At 44.8% G+C, this 22,395-nt stretch overlaps 2 protein-coding genes across 7 annotated transcripts in view; both read right to left on the bottom strand.

The window, feature by feature from the left end:
- The window catches only part of CXXC4 (CXXC finger protein 4), a 94,802-nt gene extending 86,705 nt beyond the window's left edge, over nt 1-8,097 (bottom strand). For all 6 annotated transcript variants that reach the window (XR_013950682.1, XR_013950683.1, XR_013950684.1 and 3 more), the window contains exon 1: nt 7,875-8,097. Coding sequence is in view for 3 of the 6 variants with exons in the window: in XM_080590686.1 (XP_080446812.1) it covers nt 7,875-7,963 (89 nt within the window). In the remaining 3 variants the exon portion in view is untranslated. The remainder of the gene's footprint in view (nt 1-7,874) is intronic.
- Nucleotides 8,098-17,500: 9,403 nt separating this feature from the next.
- The window catches only part of LOC308194590 (uncharacterized protein), a 39,331-nt gene continuing 34,436 nt past the window's right edge, over nt 17,501-22,395 (bottom strand). Inside the window, exon 5 of the mRNA XM_080590708.1 lies at nt 17,501-20,849. Within this exon, the coding sequence (XP_080446834.1) occupies nt 20,757-20,849 (93 nt within the window). The 3' untranslated portion in view covers nt 17,501-20,756. The remainder of the gene's footprint in view (nt 20,850-22,395) is intronic.

The following is a 22,395-nucleotide window of genomic DNA, read 5'->3' as shown; positions in this document are numbered from 1 at the left end:
TAAAAGCACACGACCAGGGAAGGAATCAGTGGGGCCATGAGAGGGTATGAGTGAGAAACCAGTGACAGATGAGACTGATGCCGAAATGAGCCTGAATTAATATTCTTTGCCTGAGTATTTACAGAAGAAGCTGAAGGTCACATCCCGGAAACAAGGATACATTTTCTTTAGGGGAAAAAAATGAAATGTTAAAAGGCTTTACGATCCAATCTGGACAGGTAGTTAGTTAATTAGAACTATTAAAAGTTGACAGGGCCCAAGACGTAGATTAACTGCATCTCAGAAGTTGGAAGGAAATAGCAAGGGAAATTGGAAAACCTTCAGTAATACTGCTTGATAGCTTCCTGGGGAAGGTATATCTGGAGATGCCTAGAAGGCAGCTACTCCAGCTTTTACTTTTTTTTCTTTTTTCTTTTTAAATCAATGGAGGATTTAGGAACCTACTCACCAGTAATCCTGACTGCAGCCACAGAACGGATATTGAAAACATTAATATGGGACGGGATTATGCAACCCATGGAAATATACAGTCTGGGGAAGGACAGGCAGCCTGGATTCACATCATACCTGTCAACTGCGCTGGAAGTTCTTCTAGAACTGTCCTAAAGTATGGCAGAGGAGAGGCAGAAGTGAAGTGACAGGCATAATTTATCCAGATGGAAGATGATATTCACGTGGTGTCACACCCCACGAAGAGATCAATCTGTAGAATCAGTAAGCGTAGAATAAAAAAGGAGGAAGAAACAGCAAATGGCTTCAAAATCATCTGTGGGACACGAAGCAGGATGTCAGTAAAATGGAACGGTTCAGGGTGACCAGAGGGACGGTACCGAGGCAGCGCTCCCAAATTTCAGCACGATGCCCGCTTTTGTTCAACTTTATATAAATGGCCTGCAGGGGATATAATTTTTAAAGTGGATTTTTTTGCTGATAGCACATAAGTGTAAAATGGTGCACAGAGCAAGAAAATTTAAAATGATTTGAATAAATTAGGCTTATGGACAGATAAAGGGCACATCCAGTTCAGTGCAGCAAAGTAAGACGTAATGACTGCAAGGCACCAAGTACAATTGCAGGCAGGAAAAAGGGAATGGAAGAGTGCATACTGACCAGGGGAAAGGATATAAGGTAATTACTGATAAAATGCTAAATTAACATTCAGAATAAATGGGAGAAACAAAGACAGGCAAAATTCTTCATGCTCAAAAAGACAAACAAATTCTTCACACTACACGCTGAGTTGCGGCATTCAGTTCTTTTCTGAAGAAAAGCTGAATTCAGACACCTTTCCCAGCAGTGTAAAAGCACTGAGATAAAAACCAAGAGCTTGAGAGTAAAGAGCTGCATTGTCTCAATGAAGACATGACACGATGGACTTTTAAAATGTATTTTCCCCTTCACACCCCAGGGGAAAAAAAAAAAAAAGCAAAATTACTTTCTCATACTTGGAATGTTAATTTTGGGGCTATCTCTGAAAAAAACCACAACACAACAACAACAACAAAATACACCACCATCAGCAACAACAACAACAAAAAACAAGCATAAATAAACTGAAAGGTAGTTATTACCGGTAAAAACAGCCTTTTTACTGCAAAGGTTATGACATTAACCCAGGGAAAAATTCATGAATATTCACAATCACCATTTGTCATTAAGAATCATAAAATGTGAAATGTTGAGTAGGGCTTTAGAAAACTCCTCCAGCCTACTAAATTCCCTCTTCGCTACTTACTATTATGCTAGCATATATCCCACTGTTTTTTGGTTTTTGTTTTGTTTTTGGCACTGCATTTTACAAAGCAACTTCCTACAACTATTCCTTACACAACTCAGAAAAAGAGAGTAAAGACAGGAATCACAAAGACCTGCAGAAAGCTGCTAGGAAATGAACAACCAAAAATTTAGCCAAGGATCTCTTCAGGTGTTTGTAACCAAGGCTGGGAGCTCCCCAGATGAAATACAAATATTAAAAGAGGACAACATTATTGTTTACACCCCTAAATATATCAAAACCCATCTAGTTTCCACTTTTGCACCTGTCAGATTTGTTCCAGCCAACAGGTGCTACGTAACGTGTGTACAAAGGCAGCAGAGAGCCTTTTACAAGGGAATAAAAGGGCTGGAAGCCTGGCTGGGGAAAAAAATTAGGAGGCAGATGCTTGTCAACCACCAGCAGCTGTAGGCAGGTAGAAAGACTGATTAAAAGATGAAAAAAGATGAAAGGTGAGATGCTTTAACCACAGTCCTGCTAGGCAAATGGCTTCTGCCAGTAGTCTGCAAAGCAAAGACATGGCACAGGCACGAAGCAGAAAAATGTGGGTCCACTAACTAAATGAGAGCAAATTCTGAAGACAAGAGCTTTAAGACTGGAGGGGAGGGATGAGAAATCACAGCGATGAAGAGCCATGGTTAAGGCAGAAACCCGCCCCATTCAGCGAGCAAAGTGGTCTCCCACGTGGAGCGCAGCAGAAGGCCATGCGTAGGTACGCGCACAGAGATACACAATAGCTTCTGAAACCGTCTAAGAAAGCTCAACTGCTTATCTACATATCCATTCACCCTCCGAGTAGAAAACCAGTGTGCCGGTGGAGGCCCAGCTGTCAATCAGCCGTGAGAATAGCTGACCCGGGGCCGAGACATCAGAGGGCATTTGCATGCTCACTGCGCTCAGCGGTTAACACACAGCCGGGGTGGCAGGGCCAGGATAACGCACGGAAAGGGAATGCCACAGGACAAACTGGGAAAGGCACCCAGGCATTCGGGTGAGGGACTGGAAAGAGGCAGCTCCAGCCCGTTTGTCCCTGTACTTTCACAATAAGGCAGGGCATGAAGCAGGGAGCGCAAACCCTGCTCGATGCCAGCATGCTCCAAGAGCAGCCCGGGGCTGCTGCCTGCCCCGTCACCCCAAGCTGCGTCCCGCAGATGTGCTCCATCCCCAGCTGCCACGCAGGCTCAGGACGGCCAGCATTTCTGTAAGGGTGGGTGTCAGTGCCCCGGCTGTGCCGGGAGGCAGGCTCTCGAAACGCCCAAAGAGCCCTTTTTGCCTGGAGGCAGCGAGCGGTGGAAGCGGATGTCAGATTGGCGCCCCACGCCCATATGCTGCCGCTGATACGGCTCACCTCCGGCGGCTCGCGTTCCCGTCGCATTCACATCTTCCCTCTGGCCTATTAATATATACAGGCACTTGTGCTCATTGGCATGGTGACTGTGCTTATGTCAGTCATGCTTCTTTGTATTCTCCCTGCTTAGCCACTCGCTGTTGTGCAAAGGATGTGTGTGCATCAGGCTCAACACCTGCTCGAAATCTCTGAGCTCTCTGTGCCTTCCCTCTCTTCCCTAGCGCTCTGCCCTCACACCAAGGGTTTTGTATTTTTTTTCCAATCCGATTCTCATTTTTATTACTTTTCCTGCTCTTATTTTCCAGCTATCCAGCTTTCCCGGTATTTCTTCCTTTGTTATGTTTGCTGTATCGCTCAGATTTTCTTGCATTTGAATTGCAGCCATTTAGAGCCACGTTAATGGACAAAAATAATCTCAGCTCCCCTTTGCTTTCCACTACCTCTCCCCACCCCCACTCCCCAGGAAAAAAAAAAAAGGCAAAAAGAAAAAAAAAAAGCGAATATCCTGCAAAAGCATAGAGCAAAAGGCAAGCAAACTGAAATTGTCATCTGGCCTGAGTCATGAACACGTATGCACGTTTGTAACCAAACTGATGCCTGCGCAACCCCCTCACTTGGATGGGGGTCCCTGCTGTCGCTACCCGGGCAATGGCCCCCTGCCCCCTTGCAGGCCTTTGTTCCCACTTGTTCCCTCGTGCTGGCAGCAGCAGTCACGCAGCGGCACAATAAACCACGTCAGAGCAATCCCGATCCAAAAACTGATCCAGCTAAAAGGCAAGCTGACCAAGAAGGACACCTATTTTCAGCCAAACCCATCTCTGACCATGGTCTAGATCTAATTACTACAGTATCGTCAATCCCCGATAACCAGAATTCACTGAACTGTTTTCACTAAAAGGATTTTGGCAAAGCCCCGACAGAGCTTAAACGCTCTGCAGAGACATCACGGATTTCTGCGGCGTTTAAGCTGGGAAGGCTTCTGGGGTTCATGGCAGACCCTCCGGTTACTGAGGAAGCTTCTAATTGAAAACCTAGCCCTTGCTGTGCTGATGTTTTGATATGAAATAACCTCATGAAAAAATCTGAAATGCAGGTTAGCGACTGTAGGAAATTAAAATACATTTCCAACCCTTAGCACTTATTTTGTCCCCTGGATTCTCTGTTCCCTTTTTTCTGTATTCAGTCAGATCCTAAATGGCACAGTGCGACCGGTATGTTTTTATACAGTATATAGTGCAATGGTTATTAGTGTTAATGATTAGACATCCTATTAACTCTGAAAGTAGAGTTGGCCCCGCTCTGCCGGCTTCCCTCCTCGCCCCACAAACCAGCAGCTCCATCCACACAAAGCTCTCCCCGCGCTGCCCTTCGGAAAAGCCCGGAGAACAACGAGGAGCCACAAATCACAGCCCAAGGCTCGGCTCTGAACTTGCAGGAATTCACTTTGCAGCGCTCCTCTCCGGAGCACGCGGCCGCCCCCCACCCCCACCATTCATCATTTCCTCTTTTCTTTAAGATTTTTTTTTCTCCTCCGCTTGCTCGCTGCGTTATTTCCCGGAGGACTGCTGCTGGATTGACTGGGCTTTAATTGCTCGGCCCAGCTGGGCTCAGGGTGGAATTTCACCTTTGCTTCTTCCTCTCGTTCTCTGGAGCTTCCCCGGCTCTTGACGATTTCTGAGAAATAGCGATTACTGATTCACCGCGTTTGTCACTTTATTCCCTTCCCGTGGATATGCATGATGTAGGCCAGCTGATTTGCATTTATTCATGCTATCCCTTCTCTGCTTTCTACCAGCTACCTTCCCAAGGCCTGTGCTACCTTCCAATTGCCCCTTTTTTAAAAGGAGTTCAGTGTTGTGATGGCTTTACTCATCATTTCCTCCCCCCCCTCACTTAATAACGGGCATGCTCTCCCTAGAGTATCAGTCTTCCTCCTGATGCACGTGCACACTCGGTTCTCACTCCCCAAAAGAGCCTTAGCCAACATTGCCACTTCCCCCTGCCTTTTCCCAGCCCCTGCTCCGGCTTTCTTCTGCCCGCTGCCCTGTTTCCAAAAAGCGTACCTTATGCCCTCACATATACCAGTCATCTTTCACAAGCCTGCAGCAGGTAGAAATTCGCTGCCGCGTGAATCTCTGGCGCAGAGCTGTCAGGAAAACAGCTGAGGTGAACGAGGAGCACCTTCGTTACCACGGGCCCTGATGCGAGCGCCAGCAGCAGCAGCCAGAAGCCGCCTGGATCCTTTGCTGTTCATCATTCCTCGCGCTCCCCGCGACGTGGATCTGGGGGCAAAGGCTCTGCAATGGGCAGGAGGGTGCTCGTGCTGGATCGTGGCCCCAGCTACCGTGTTTCTGCCTCTCTCTTGTCCTCCCAGAGCTGCCAAGGGGACAAAAATCTGGGCCAGGTTTCCTTGCATGTCGCTGCAAGCACACCAGCACTATTTGAAGTTTTAACACGGTCTCAGACTACGCAGCCTCTGGCTGGAAGCAAACCTTGCAAGATAACATCGGCAAGACTTTCTCTCTGGGACGGCAGTGGGGTACCCGAACCCTGGTGTCATCACGTAAGGCTGCATCTGTTGCTTACGTTCAGTGGAGCAGGTGCAATAGCCGGTGAAGATGAGGAGAAAATAGGAAAGAAAGGCATTTGCATGAAAGCAAAATTCAGCTGCGTATCCTCCGGAAGGCAAAAAATACGGGCCTCAGCCTGCACAGCCTCTGCTGACGGGCTCGCACAAAGGGCCTCAGTGTGCAGCAGGTATTCCAGCTCTGTCGTTGTGCAGATAATTAAAAACAATAATGAAAGAGAGGTTTTTATGCCTGTGCTCTAGTCGCAGCCGCAGCTCCCGAGCTACAGAAGCTGAGTGGTCCCTCTGCAGCAACATTTGCATTATTGCTAATCTGTAATTGGGATCCCCACTTAGCTCTATGACTCTCTCTGACCATTTTCAGACCTTTACCATTCAAGTCAAGAGGCTCCTTCCTCTAGAAATTATATTAAGATTTGAAAGCATGTTTCCTAATTTGTTTTAACAGGCTGCAATGATTTCTGTTCATATCTACACTGGCGCATTGTTTTCCCAGCGTACAACTCAAAAATAAAAGAAGAATCATATCCATTTCACAGTTCCCTCTAAAACCAGGCGTTTAAAAATGTTGGTATTTTAAATCTCTCTGTCATAGCAACAGGAAATAATGATGAGGGCTTGCTTTGTCCCTCAGACAGTACTGGCCAAATCTAAGTGAGTCTGAAGTATTCCACCTAAAGCAAGCTGCCTGGTAAGAGTAAACTACGCCTTACTTTAATTTGTATCTTCTCACATCCTTCTGACTGCTGTCTTTCTTGCTACACGTCTCTTTCAGCCCCCCATCATCAAATTATTCCATGTTAGACTCCTCCAGGTTTGGCTAGAGCAAGGCGATTAATTTCAGAGATGACATGTAAGAAGGTGTAAATTCTGCACTGCGGTGTGAGAAGGGACGAGATTTTCCATGCAGGCTTTGGCTGTCCTCCTCCTCCTGGATTTACACGGAAAGGAATCCCAATCCCTTTATCGTTGTCAGGAAGAGGCTGAGGAATCCAGAAGCTCGCATTATAGCAGCCTAGATTTATTTATTCACTCATCACATAGTTTGGGCCTGAAACGAGTATTTCATAGATACGTCCCTACCAAATTCAAAGCCTCAGTTGGAAACGGTGGGAGAGGTTCTTTCTTAGGAAGATAATTCTGGACTTAAACAAAACAAACAACAACAACCAAAAAAAACCCACAACCAACCAACCAACCACCACCAACAACAAAAAAACAGTATAGCTGAACACAGATCTCTAAACACAAGCCATACGAACGTCCAGTATCATGTAGCTTCATTTTTATTCACTGAAAAAATCAGCTCAAAAACCAGAGCTGCTGTGTGGCTACAGGTTTCACTAAGCACTGGCTGTTTACAGCACTCTTGGGAGGAGAAAAATCAAGCCATTTATTTAGGTGACTTCCTATAGATGGAGGTTTGTAATTTCACTCCTGCAAGCCTGCATATTTGCAGATTATATTCAATAAAATGTGAAACAGATATCAGCTAAAATCACCTCAACATTTAGACAGTTCCTGATGTAATAAAATGTCTCTGCCAGAATGACTGCTTTTCTGCTGGTGCAAATTCAGTTTGGAGATAAACAGGCACACCTTCAGAGACCGCAGTGGAGTCAGCCCCAAGATGCATTTGGACCTGTAAATCCAGCCGGAGCAGAGATCCCACAACATTTCGGACTTTCTGCAGCCTTGCTGAAAAGACCACTCCCTCTCACGTTTCGCGCAGAAGCAGAAGATGGATTACAAACCCTCAGCCAATGTCTCATCGGAAAATTCTTACCACAGTATTTTTGAAACTCAGAAACTTTTCATCCACTTAACATGCTGGGACCTTTCCTCACTTGGCAACTGAAAGCTACAGCCACCTAATGATTTATTCAGTGACATCTGCAAAATAAGCCTGATGTTTTCAGGCCGGTTTCTGATGGACCTGTCAATAACATAAACAAAGCCACGGCTAGCACTAATTGGTATCATCCTTGTCAAACAATCTGCAGCACAGAAAAAAAAGAAAAAGGAAAAAAAAAAAAAGCAGCACTTACATTAAATTTCCCTCTTGCCTATTCAAGTTGGTTTTTTCTGCTTGCTTTTTTCCCACCTCATGGACACTCCCCCCTTACCCCCGTCATTCCTGTACCTGAGAAAAACACAGGACTCACCGAGGTAAAAGCTCAGGATCTTCAAGCAGTGTTAACCCAAAACTCAGTGCGTGGATCCCCACAGAGAAGAAACAGACGTAATATCTCATTCTAAATCGTGTTTACCCTCGGTAAATATTTCTTCTTGCAAAAAGCATTGCCATGGCATTGTGCAAAGCTGTATAAACAGCTGTAATTTTTGTCCTACTTTTTGATCCTTGCAGCCTGTGTCCAGGTTGCTGAATTGTTTGGTTGTCAAGGGCAGGTTTAAAAATTTTATGCATCGGCATGGCATATGATGTAAGCTCTCATGCACCTGACATCTCACGCATGAATAGCTCAGGCATGGCACGGTGATTCACTGCTGAATTTAAAGAGAAATAGGAGCAGCTTTCTATAAGGATACGACACAGTGAGCTCAATTTTGCAATTAGGAACTCAGAAATACTTTAAATCTCAAAGTAGATTGTATTAAAACTGCTCCCTGGCTAACTATTGCCTGTAAATCACTGAAGCTGTGCAGCTTTCTCTGTGCAAGTGTATGCACCCTGGGTCCTTTTCCTGTCCTGGGTGTGCTGTAATTCACTCCTGATTGATGTCGTTTTCACTTGTCCCTGTGCTAGTTACAGCGCTCCTTGTTCTGTCTGCACTGGCCTCATATAATCCTGTTCCCTCTTATGTCACACACTAACACACCATCACCGCATTCAACTATGATTTCGCCGAGGACTTAGGGCCTTCTAAGCCTGCAGTGGCTGTGACACTGCAGGGTACGTGAGCAATCCCAGAGAACTGGCATTTTCCATCAGTCACAGTAAAACAGCGCACATTAGCTCTTAATGCGTTCGGTAGCAGCAAGCAGTTGGAGAGCAGCAATAGCTGCACAAAGTTATCAGTTTAATTTTGCCATGTAAACAGGAGACCGAAGCACGCAGAAGAACTACCTACTGTCCAGAATTTCCTGGTTCACATTAATCTGTGTCCCAAAGCTGCAAACAGAAGCAGGAGCTCACTTTGGACGAGCAAGCAGCATCCTGCCTATTGCCTTCACTGGCTGCATTCACATTTAACTGCGCAAGTCTGTAAAATCAGAACCTTAAATTGGGAATTCTTGATAATTTTTCCACACGCGGGGCTCAGATTTACCCTTTCTATCCTATTGACTTCAGTGTGAATTATAGAAATATTTCCAGGAGCAAGATAAGGGCCACGGTCATTTCTGTCTGTTCCCAGACTCCAGCCATTTCTTTTCATTTATTCCACACTAACAGGTACAAAAAGTAGTCTGGGGACTGTGGTGACTCTAGTGCCATTTTGGCAGTGAGCAATAGGGAGCCTCAGTTTGTTAATATGGAGAGTCTGCAAAACAAACAGGTGAGCTGAAAGATACTGGAGGAAAGCGATCGTGAGGGAGAAAGAGGGATTTATGCCTCACTCTGACAAACTGCTAACGCCAGCTCTCTCAACCAGCAACCAGTCCACACCACTTTGCTCCAAGTCGGTTTTCCAGGGAGACATTTCAAGGCAAGTCTCCCAGAGGGACAATTACTCTTCCCGAATAAGAGACATGATGAATATCAGAAAAACTGAAGGCTGATTGAGAAGGAAGATTTTAAAGGACAGCCAAATTCCTTCCCGTGGCAAATGGGGACGTAGCTGTCATCTGTGCTGCTTGTGAAAATCTCCTGGGCTTCCAGTTTAATGTAAGTTTTCTGTTTTTTTGGCCTAATCAGTGACTAAGAGGTAAAGACACATCCATGTCCTTCAAAAAAGGTGGTAATGCAAAGAGTTTCCAATTACCCTTTAATTAAAATATTAATTAATTAACAAAGTGTATTTATAGAATAATTATATAATTTCACACACCATCGATCATATTTTAAACAAATTCCTTTAATTAAGTTGACATGTACACTGCATTCTCTCTGTAGAGCTATTCTTAGAAACCAGAGCATGCCTAACCTCAAGGAGATTCATACTGCAGAGGGGAAGTTCACAGTGTCCCACAGGGGTCTTTGGAGCAGAAATGAAGCCACTTCATACTTTTAAGCCAACTTAATACTAGCAACCGCATCCCTGAAGGCTGCAGCCCCCTGTCTGCATGAAGGGCACTGGGAAAGCAAGAGTGGCGCGAGCTTTCTCACTGCAATATCCCTCATCCCGACCTGGAGGGGCTGACTTTAATAAACAGCTAATCATTATCCTCTTCACCAAGCCTGTTAAGCGGCTTAAGAAGCTTGGCATTTCTGTGGTGGGACTGAGCTAAGGCGACCAGATCGTTTCACGCAGCCTGCCTGACGCCACCATGTGCAGAGAGCACGGCGTGCTTTTTCAAGGCTGAGTCAGGTTAACTCAGGATCTTCTGACATCCCTGGCCACGGCTCGGCTCTCTGATGCCCACTGGCACCTATATCTAAGCAAAGGATTCCAAATTACCCATTTGATTCCTAAGCCTAAAGCTGGCTATCCGTGTTCCAAGTTTTCCCCTTTTCTTTTGGCCTCCCATATGAGACAAAAATTGTAGGTCCAGCGTTTTGCACTGCCTGCAATGCTCCTCACGATTCTGCCACAGTTTGGTCACAGCTTCATACTTCCTTACTCAGGTTGTTAAACAATAGTTAGCTTGCTGATCAAGCAACATTAAGAAAGTCACTCGCTTGTTGCTTATATTCCCTTTTGGATGCTCCATTCAACTTCATAAAAAGGTGTTTGATGAACTGCTTGTGGGCATTCAATTTTCTAGCACACCAATGCCTTATGAATCTGTAGCTGCAGTTTCACGATGTTCCTCACTCACAATTTTATGTTCTGCTCCTCCCCACACAGGTACCTCTCCGTCCTTCAACAAGCAGCAAAGGCCTCTCTCTTGTTTGCACTCTGCAGCCTTCTCCCCGTGCAACTAGCAGTATGTTGAGAGTAGTCACCACCACGCTTCCACGGCATGGCCACTTGATGACGGTGGCCGCATCTTCCTGCATGATTAATGTGAACCTCACAAAATTCATCAAGCAAGGTCTAATCTGCGTAAAGATGTTGACTTGAACTGATGTTACTGAAGTAACGGGAATTATACCCATAGGGATCTTGTCCCAGTAATGTCACTGAAATGGGCTAGTCATGAAAGTGAATACCAGAAGCTGAATCTGAGAAAAGAGAATATAATGTGCCTCTGGATGCTCGCAGTCATACATTTCAATCCTTTACGCTTCCTAATGTCTTTAAAGTAATTCTTCAGGTCATCTGAGTCTGAAAATTCAGCTGTCACTCTTTTTTACTCTTTGTTTTTTTATTGAGAGTTTATCCATAATTTAATGGAAGTTGTGCTGAATTGAAGAAGGAAAGAAAAGCAACCCTCGAGCTCCCCCAGCCAGCCCCACTCACTTATCCCACTTCTGATTTTTCATGACATCAGTAGTCAGAATCAGGGGACTGGCTGAAATTTTCAAGAGGCTCTTAATACTGCATGGATTCTTCACTTTCTGTTCAGTCACAGGCAAGCACAATAAAATCTTGAATTAAAATTGCTATTTAACGCCATAGACGGTATAGAACTCACGTTCAGTTTTAGCCTATACGTATCTGAGGAAAGCTAGCCAGATGCAGAAATAAATTATGAGAGTAATGAGATACCATGGATCAGAGTATTAGCAATATGCAAGCATTTCTCACAAATGGGAAAAGGGTGGTTTTTTTCAAATAATTTATTAGGAAACGAGATGAAGCTGATCCATAACTAAAAACGTTCAGGCAGATACTGAGCGAGGAGGCTTGCAGGAGCTCCTTCGGCTTCTCCTTCCACTACTTCAGACTCTCCTTTTGTTTTTAAGAATGAAATACTGATATGGTAACAATCTATTGTAGCAGCAGCAATCCATGTCTTCCACCATCCAGGTATGGTTTCCAGATATCCACACCAGCAGAGAAGGGAGAAGAAGCCCTCGCTCCCAGCACGTTTCTCTTTCCCGCGTGCAAGTTGTGCCCTTAAAGCCACGTTCAGATGCTCAGATAAGCGGACTGAAATTCAACCCTGCTAAGCATCCAGCGGTCCTTAATGAATTCACTGCCCTTTTTACTTTGTTAAAGACGTTCGCTACGAGAAGCTCGTCATACCATCTCCCTGCAGACCCTCTCCTTCTCTCCCTGCGGATTGCCGAGCATTTTGTCCACAACCAAACAGACCTTCCCAGCTGAACGATCCTCAGTCCCTCATAAAGCACAGCAGGTTTTCCCGCTCTCATGGCCAACCCCTTTCTTCCATTTCCCCCTTTCTCTTGCAGCCTCTGCTTGCTGATTCCCAGCCAGCTCTTGGACTTTCCACACGGGTCTGTTGTGACTGGACCAGCTTTTCATCTTAATGTATTATCCCAGGATTGCAATTATCTTCTTTCCTTTACTTTCTATTTCAACCCCTTTGTCTTCTGCCTGGCCCTTGAATGTTGTTGTTTCCCATCTCCCCGGTCTTCCCACTATTTTCTCTCTCTGTTTTCCCTCTCTGCTTTCGGTGGAAGCCCTTAATCACACCTCTGTGTCCTCCCTGCCTCACCTCTCTCCCTCTCTCTCTCCAGTTACGGCTCTGCAGGCAGGGTTTACGAGCAGGGATCTCTAGTGATGTCCTGCAGGAATACGCTTTGGCACACTGTCTGGACTGTTCAAGCCCTACTGCACCCCTGAGTGCCACAAAAAGCTCTACGCAGAGAGGCAGAACAGAAAAGAAATGCTTTACAGCCGCTTTCTTGTATGCTATTTTTTCCTCTCAGCATCTACGGAAGATTTAGAATGAGGAGGGGGGAAAAGAGCCTAGATTTACAAACAACAATCAGGCAGGTAAATATTCTGCAGTTTAGTTGCAGTCGAGGGAATACAGAAAGAGTGTATTTAAGGAAGAATAAGCCAGAGCCCCCCGCGCTCATAACTCAGCTGGCAATTTCGAATTCTTCTGGTGTGTCACCCAGTTACCTCAGTACTAACAATACTGTAACCTGAACCCACTTAGCCCTCTTTAGGATTAATTAGCGGCCCGCAGCCAGGTCCCGGGCGGTGAGCTGAATGCCTGCCGAGAGATGCTCGGAGTCAGGGTGCCGACAGCATCAGGTCCCACCGCTGAGACCGCAGGTACAAGAGAACATAAAAACAAACGGCCACACTGCTCTCATATAGGTATTTTTTTTCTTTTTTTTTTTTTTCTGGTTGATTTTAGGAAAATGCTGCTGTTACTCAAAGCAAAACTCCAATTTTTTTTTCCTTATACTGATCATGCCAGTGCAAGAGACAGGCACGGGCACCCAGCAGCTCCCACAGTGCGTATCACTTGGTGCACCCAGCGGGAGGAATTAGACCACTGCCAGCACAGGTGGAGCTGCACGGTCAAGCCCAGTCCACAAGGCCCAAAATCGGGCCCAGGATCCTCCCTCCCTCGCAGGGTTAGTTCCTGATGAGACAGAAACCAACCAGAATGAGTACGTTTTCCTGATACCTTGAGACACCCGCATTATTCCCCCAAAAGGCCCCCATGACCTATCTTCATGGTGGTATGCTCACCCTTCACACAACTCCTTTTCGTTTTAGCAGCAGTGGGCTCAGTTTTGACTTTGAAAGGAAGCAATCATTTATTTCTACAGCTTGAGACATATCGCTTATCTTACCTAGCTTAGTAAAGTGGCCAAGAGCAGAGCGCATCGCCAAAGAGAAGCAGAGAACATCACAGTGACCTAGCAGCCAAATTTGTACAGAAAACAGGGAAATTTTGGCTCTCAGCCAAAGCCAGTTAGAGGACTGAAGCTCTATTTACTGTCCCCCAGACTGAAGTTTCAAAGTGTGCTTACGCTGCACTCCTTCGCTGCGCTGTGAAGTACTTCGCGTGGCACTGCAGAGACATGCAGTACAGGACCGCAACCAGCATCTGGGCTGCAAAAGGCCCCTAACAATTTACTGGAGCATCCAAGCTGCCCTTTCCGTCGTCATCACGCTCCTTGAAATTGCTGAAGATTTGCCTGGAGCACAAGGGGGAGAGTTGTTCTGTGCTGAAAGTACCAATTCTGTTGTTGCAACAGCCTAGAAACCAGACCTCATAGTCACTTACGCCTATGCAGCAAAAATAACTTGTGTTTCCGTACCAAACTCGAGAGCCAGCGAGCCCTGGCTGGCACTGGGGTGGCAGGTTCCATATAGAGCAGCTCTCTTTCCTGCCCTCATCCGCAGTAATTGAGCATCTATCATAGCAATTGATTACGGAGACGAAGATACAAAATCTATTCCTTATCTCTCACACAATGAATTCAACAGGATGAGCCTTTAAATTATTGATCGCATAAACAGTCCAAATCAGTCTATAATTTATATGACAAGAACAAAAATTATAACAAAGTCTATGTTTTGTTTTTCCTGGTGACAACACAAGCCTTTGGAACAAAGCTCAGAAGAAAAAAAAAAAAAAAAACTATCTGTACATTTAACAGATTTTATGCCGGGCTTTTATCCTCAAGAAGTTATGGTTAACATGAACAAGAACGTGCCAAAGCCTGCTACTTTAATTAAACAGTGTACATTTCTAACTGGTTTTGTTTGCTCTTCTGCGTATGTATTCCTCCAAGGTCCCCAAAGCTAGCAAACCTGAATACTTTTAAGACGTTCCTCTACAATATGTAATTGAAATTCCTTAAAATATTTAGAGTTCTAGGAGGGAATGTTCTGAGACCATGAATTACTCTAGTGTCATGGTAGCAACACCAGAGGCATGGCTGAGAGGGCACAGGAGTTTTAAAATTCCTATTCCTACATACTTATAATTTTGTATATATGCTGAAATTTTTTAGCATTAACTCCTAATTGTACCTTTGGAATACTGCTTTTCCCCTGCAGTTCCTAATTTAGTTCAGTATTATAACTCAAAAGCAGTTTTCTTCTAAAACTCCCATTTTGTCATGCCTGGAACGAAATGAAAAGAGCTTCTTCTGCCTTTTTAAAGGAACAGAAGTTTGAAGAACCCCAGTTGGGTGTGAGCATTTGTGTACAGCTTGCATGCTGGTGCCCCAGCCCAGGAGCTTTTCCAGGCTGAGCTAGTACGTGCCTTGATCTAGACACAGGTGCACAAGCGCCACCTAACCAAGTAGGTGGACAGTCCTGCAGGGCTCAGCTCCTGCTCAGAGCCAAACACTTCACAGGATGCAACCTCCATTTACGTGCTGTTTAATTCAGAAGGCAGAACCTCCAGCATTCCTTCTCCTTCTATGTTTCTGAGAACAGGCCAGTACGCAGCTGTACAGAATTTAAATCTTCACTATTATTTCTCAGGCTTAAGGCTGATGAGACAAATCTTAAATACACGGAGTGGAAAGTAACCGCTTATCCCATATTTTCATATCCTGAAACAAAAGATCACTTTCTTTTTCAGACAGCTTAAAATCTCAGTTATTTGGGTCTAGATTTTTAGGTATTCAGGTGCTCAATTCCCATGCAGCCGCTTAATGAGGTATTCAAATAGGAGAGGCTTTCACTGCACTTGAAAGTCCATTCTGTACTTTCACTATTTTAATTGTTTTCCAAGCTTTACCTTTCCTTTAGCTCATTCGAGACTTTTCTTGCTTTTGTTTGTAGGTCTTCCAGGGCTTCCTGAGATGTCCCAGGGTCATTTCTTCTCTTCCCTGCAATTTGTTACTATGCATTTTACAGAATTATTGGGCAGACCTCTGCCCTTTATGGGTGACAATGCCAGCAGCGCTGACACATTGCAACAGGGTGTGGAGGCAAAGCCATGCTTTATATCTTGGGTGAACCGCTACCTATTTTGCAAAGAGATTCTTTGAAATACCATATCCACAGCAGAGAATGCTGCTGAATCGCTACCTTTCAATGAAGAGGAGTAAAATGAGAGATAAAGGTATCAAAATAGAAGATAGCGTGCCAAATTAGCTAAATGTATGGGTTGGATTAATGGATATTAAAAAAAAAGAATCGGGAAAATTAATTGGCTGAGCAGATAGCCAAAGTGTGATTTTCTGCTAAAGTTTTTAAAGACATCTTTAAAAACAAAGATGCTATAATGCTATAAAGTAGCTTCACGTGTGTGTGTATATACATATATATATATGTATATACACACGTATGTATATACGTATATATATGTATATGGCTAAGAGTGCTTGTAGAGCAAGAAGCCTTACTTTAGTACAGGCAATAGTGATTGAAGCTATTCTTAGATAAAGGGAATATGGTAAGAACAAACCTGTCCTGCTTCTTTAAAAAGAAAAAAAAAAGAAAGAAAGAAAAAAAAGAAAGACAGAAAAACATCCTCTCTAATCTGTTAGAATCCTCCGTGGCTGTCAGCGAGAGCAAGGAGAGAAAACCCAAATGACACAGATTATTTGGACTTCCAAAGGGTGTTTGACAAATTCCCCTCCAGAATGCCATCACGGGGAACGGAGAGAGGCGGAAGGCGCTGCGAGTCTCGGATCTGGAGGCGATAAAAGCGAGTGAGAGCAGCAAGGCTTCCCGCAAACAAAGGCGATCCCCTCGCATGGCCCCGCAGCCGCGGAGGCCTCGGGCGCCCACCCCGAGGAGGTGCGGGAGGCCCGTGCCACCCACGGCCTCCCTCCCGCGCAGAGGCCGGGCTCTCCAGAGCAGAGGACCCGCGGGCTTACGCCGCTGCACCTAGCTCCATCTCTCCTGCCAAAGGGCCGCACGCTGCCGGGTAAGTCACCCAGCTGGTGCTGGCAGACCTCCACCCGCCAGGCCCTCGTAGGGTGCCGGGAGCCGTGCTGGGGTGGGAGCGCTCCGGAGCAGAGCGCCCGCGGAGGAACGCGTTACGAAGGCGGTGAGATTCAAAGCCCGAATTTCCATTCCCCGCGGTGGGTTTCACGCTGTTTGAGAATACTTTCTAAAGAGAGTGCACCGAAGAAACGCTCTGTATTCCAGCCATGATGCATTATCTGGATAAAAATGCATATCTGTATTCCACATCCCCCCCCTCCACAGGTCAAAGTAAGGTCAAAAGACTATACATTAGTATTTCTTTTTTCTCAGTAACCCATGGCACTTTTCAGTGCACTTAACAGTATCCATAACAACCACTATTCCTTGAGGATATTTTAATTACAGCATTCTTTGGGACTGTTGATTGTTTATTGTGACAAGACAAAGAACACTGGAAAAAAAGAGGTTCATTGAGAAACATGCTTCTGTCTAGGTTGAGGAAAAGGTTGCTTCACTCTGGTTATTTCTGATGCCACAAAATCCCCTTTAGGCATAGGATGGAAAAAAAAAAAAAGGTATCTTAAAAAGTACAGTGCCTGTACCTAGTATTGCTCCCAGAAAAGTCATCATGTTGAACAAATGATGAGAGAGCTGAAGAAGCTGGAAGATGCTCTCATGCCAGATAAAGAGAGCAGAAGGGGAAAAAATAAAAGAGGAAACAGTGATAGCATTTTCTTACTAATATCGAATGAGATTCTTGCATCCTTAACCACAATCAGCATTATTTCAGAGGTACAATTACTGGAAAAAGTATTCTTAACGTGAATAAAAAAAAGAACTATATCATAACTAAATGCGAGTGAACAGCAGTGCAGACTGGGACATATATTTAAGGGGAAAAACTCTGAGGAGAGAATGAGAAACTGGTAATAAAAACATCAACTGGTAAATTAAATCAATTAGAAAAATATGAAAAGAAACGATCTGCTCAGTTTAAAAGGCTAGGCAGACGATTCTTCCTCCCCACCCCCATTACTGGCATCTGGTCTAGAGAATAAATGCAGCAATTGCTTTGGCAGTGCAGGGTCTTGGTGTCCTTTCCCCAAATAAGGGAGGTAGGCAGAAAACCCCATCACCTTTAATGTGCTAATTCTGTATGTACAAACTAGAGACTGTACTCGTAGCACCGTAAGGAGCAAACCCATCAGAGTGACAACGGCACAGAAAATAAACAAGATACTCAAACACATACATGGAAATGATGAACACTGCTGAATGCACCTTTTGGGAATCATCTAGATTTTGAAGAACTTAAATCCAGATTTTAGATGACAAACCGAATTCACATCACTCATGGGGTCACTGGCAGCTGGGAGACCCAGCCATGTTTCCACAACTTCAGTATCGTGTCCCCTAGTCACTGAGGCATTAAGTGCAATCTGAAATTTTTAGGCTGTGATTGCGTTAGGAAAATTTGACACCCATCATGGCAGAGGACATGCAGAAAGGGTTCAGGAATTTAAAACAAACAAACAAACAAACAAACAAAAACAGTCCAATATGTCCTCATGCCTCAATCATCAGTGTTAAAATCTCTTTAGGAGTATAATATACGATAGGATGCTTCGCAATCAAGAAAGATGAGTTGGGACTGATGTTAAGAATATCAATCCCCCATGTAAGAATCCAGAGTAAGAAATTTCAGAGGAGGAAGAGGTACACTGCAGAAATCTCAGGAAAAGGCCTTTCAAAGTGATCTGAGATCTGAGCTTTCCATTCTCCTCCAAGTTAATTACTTAACCTCCTAGAAAAAGCAGCAGAAAAAATTGCTTACACATGACCTACAAAGAGCAGGCAACACAAGAGTGAAAAAGCAAATCAGAGCCAAGAGAGCGCTTTTGCTTAGATGCTGGGCGATGGTGGTGGGAGAGACAGGGTTACAGTGTTTTTCCTGTGGGACCCCGATTTCCACACTGGACCTCTGGAGATCAATACAAGAAAGATAAAGAACAGACAGATGCCGAGTTTCCCTTTCAAAAACAGTTCAGACACCTTAGTTTACTCAGACCGTGTTGGAAAATGGGCATAATTCAACTCTCCTCTGCATACTCCTTCACATTTAGTTTATTTCCTTCTTCACACTCTGAGTTTTCTGTTCCTTATTCAACTACTGAATCTTACTCTCCTGCCTATGAGCAGACACAGCATTATATTTAAATTCCTGTTCTCGTTTGGTTTAGTATTTCAGCAAGGTACACGTCTTGTCTCCAGGCTGACAAGTGTGCTGAGGAGTGGCCATTGCCAAGGAACACGTCCCACATACTGAGTGATTTAAGGGAATTTGAAGAGGGAAAGCTATTTATGGAGAGAGAGAGAGAGAGGAGGGGGGAAATAAATAAAAAAGGAGACACCTTTCTTATGTTTCCCCTCTCTGTCAAAACTGCAAAACAAGCGCCAAAAGCCTTGCCTCGTGTTTTGTGTCAGCACTAATTACATCCCCGCGACGGGCCAGCTCGGCGCGCTGCCTCCCCACCGCGAGGAACGCGGCGGGCAGACCCTCCTCTCCCCACGCTGGGAATGCCGCCCGGGGGGAGCACGCTGCTGTTTTGACAACCCCTTTCTTTGCCGTCTGGCAGAGCTCCATCTCATTTCAGCAAAGGCAGCGTGTCTGCGCTTCGCCCTGCCTTCGTCGCATCCCGCGTCCCTGTTGCCTTTCTCGTTCTCGGTAATCTCTCGGTTTCAGTTTGTCCCAGTGAAACAACGGAGATGGAAAAACATAACCGAGCGTGGAGGTGGTGTCTTTGCTGCCCCGGGTCTCACTGAAAACCAACAGAAAGTAGGCAGAGCGAGGGTCTCCTCCACACAAGCGCGAGTAGCAGATTCCGGCCCTTTGATAGTTGTCAATTTTGAGTAATCCTGGTGGGTCCATTTAAATCCTTGTTAAGGGCTCCCACATTCATTAAAAATAAATCCAGCAGTTATTTGACTGCGTAATTATTAGGGATAATTTGCAATTAAGCAATTGGCCTCTGATGAGGGGACAGATAATTGATCAGCCTGCTTTGGCATTTCAGAATGGGGTGGGGGTTAATTAAGTAAATCCAGGCAGCTAAATGTCTCCCTTCCCACTATATTTTCTCCCACCTTTAAATACAAACCAGACCTCATGCAGCTGTGCAGGCCATGGGAGTCTAAGCCTATTAAAGAAATCTTTTAATGACTGTAAAACTACCACTAATTGAAATAAAAATATTTACACACTATTTTCACATTGTGCAAATGGATCCAAAATAAGTCTTAATGCAATACATGGTGCACAAACTGCTCTGCCTGACAAGTGCAGCATTTAATTTGCACTAATTAGTCCAAAGTGGGGGCAGTGTGAAATTAACAGGATTCATTAATTCTGTGGCTTCTGTTTTATGTATTGTGTGCTTACATTTCACAACTATTGTGTTCTCTGCAACTCAACACCCCGCGCTTCTGGGCAGAACTGCAGAATCTGACAAAAAGTCCACATCTCTCTGGGTGTACTCCGATTTGATTTTTGAATTTGCAACTTGTTTGTTGTTCACCTCAAAGCCAGTGGCTGATTTTGTATTGCATGGCTTCTTGCTTTGTCCTAATCTTGGTCTCAGCTTCTCCGTGACAAAATATTCTTCTGGGTGGCTCAGGTTGGGACGAGCATGAACAGAGCAGCAGGTGAAGTCACTCAAGAAGCAATTTTCAAACTACTTTCAAACTATGTTCTTAAAAAAAAAAGTAATAAATCCTCCGTATCGACTAAATCTGAAGTTTTCATGATGCTGTTCCAATATTTGCTCCCATAATGATATCAGGAGATGTTCATTAAAGATCTAATCCAGAGCCCCATGAAAGTCAACAGACAGACTTCCACTGTCTTCAGAAGGCATAAATATGCTGGCTTCTATTTAGGCTACAGAACACAGGACTCCACGAATCCTAGTATTGGCAAATTTGTCTTATAAAATAAATCAAATTAAGTGAACTGTGCTGAAAAGCATTATAAAATACATCAGATGTAGCTAAACATTAAATTCCTGCACATTCAGGTGCAGCTATTATATTTACGTTGCTGGATGTATTCCCACTGTTGAACTTGGTCCATTGTTTCCTGGGATATAGGATAAATTTATAGGCCCAGAGCAGTATTGCGACGAGAATCGGGTGAAGCATAGCCATGAACCATGAACTTCATTTACTCGTTATCAACAGCGATGGGTACTGAGGTAATGACTGTGTGCTTCGTATTCCACAGACCATGCTGTCTGCCTCTTGCACAGGCGCCTACCCACACAGACACCTCCTCGTTAGTCTCAGATATACAGCAAAAGATGCTCCGAGAATTTCCTGTCTCTTGCAAATGCAACAAAATAGGAAGAAATTGAGGTCAACTGTTTTCTGTACCTGAGCAGCAAGGGACAAGGTATCTTGAAGCACAAAAGGGCAGCTCCTGTAGCTGGTGGGAGAAGGACAGGACAGAGCTGGCAGGAAGGGCGCATGGATTGGGCCATACAGAGTCTGAGGCAGTAAGCAGACTCTTAGCACTTTATGTTTGGTGTGTGCCAAGAAGGCAGCACGGACAGACATCCAGCCACTCGAGGAGACAGAAGGATATCAGCAAGGGTAAGTGGTGAGTGAACATTGCGCCCTGGGAGCTTGCTCAGCCGGGGTTCTGGGAGGAATGGGAGGGAAGTGGCTACCTGAGCCCCCTCCCAAAACGTGGCAGTCAGGAGGAAGAGTTCCCTTTGAGTGACATTCAAGGGACAACAAAAGGGAAGGGAGGTATTTTTATCGACATACGCATGATGAGAACTAACGTACTTCACAGGATCTAAAGTAGCTTGCTAACGTTTGCCAGAAACAGCTGGGGCAGAAAGCAGTTAAGGCTCTGTAGGGTGCATGGGTTCTGGAGAGAACAAAAAGCCTGTCTGATACAGCCACTTTGAGGGCAGTTTTCATCACCTGCTTAAGTCTTCTGTGTTGTTTTTTTTTTTCAGTATAAAACCAGCGAGTATTTTGGTCAGCACCTAAAGTAAGGAGTGGGAGTAACAGGCCTATTCCGTCCCTCGGGGAGACAAGCTAACCTCAGGCTGGTCCCGTGTTGCAGCCCCGAATACGGCCACATTGATGACCCAGCTGCGAGTAACAGGGACGAACCAAATGTGCGCACATAGCTTCATTGTTAGCAAGTGTTTCATTGAAACAAAGCCATCATTTAAAAAGACAGAAAACGGCTCATACACGAGTCCTGCATTTAGCAGGATTTCCTGATTGGCTGTGCATCTTTAGATGACTTATTCGTGTCAGTGTGCTTCAGGACACATCTGGGGCACGCAATGTCATCAAGAAGTGCTATTTGATTACGGTGCAGTACTTTGGGTGGCTTTTAGAAAGCAATAGATTACAGCATTTCCATGTACCGTGCATAACATCTCTACGCCACTTAGCAAGTACGAGGCCAAAACGAACACTCTAACCTTGAAAATACACGATGAAAGTGCTGCCTGGCGGACTGATATATATAACCACAAAGTTTAGCAATCTTGCAAACTCTGGTTCCCTGGCCTGAGCAATGGGTTCTAACATGCAAGGCAGCTGCCATTGCGTGGTGCATAAACGATGCCACATCTTCAAGAGTACTTTGCCTACTTAGCGTAGGAAAGGCACTTAAAAGAAAAAAAAACATGGCCTTTGGCAAGAAGCAGACTTCTTTCAGCATAATTTTAAGCCTGTTCTTAAAGTTACAGTCAGGCAAATGTCCCTATAGGTGAACAGCATGGTACTGAAATATCCTGAGCCAAAGCTGGGTTAATAGAGAAACAAGTGGACT

This window comes from Anser brachyrhynchus (genome assembly GCF_964034855.1).
Source record: "Anser brachyrhynchus genome assembly, chromosome: 4".
In the NCBI taxonomy this organism is placed as follows: domain Eukaryota; kingdom Metazoa; phylum Chordata; class Aves; order Anseriformes; family Anatidae; genus Anser; species Anser brachyrhynchus.
The sequence above is the reverse complement of the archived record's forward strand: the minus strand, read 5'-3'. Positions and strand labels throughout refer to the sequence as shown.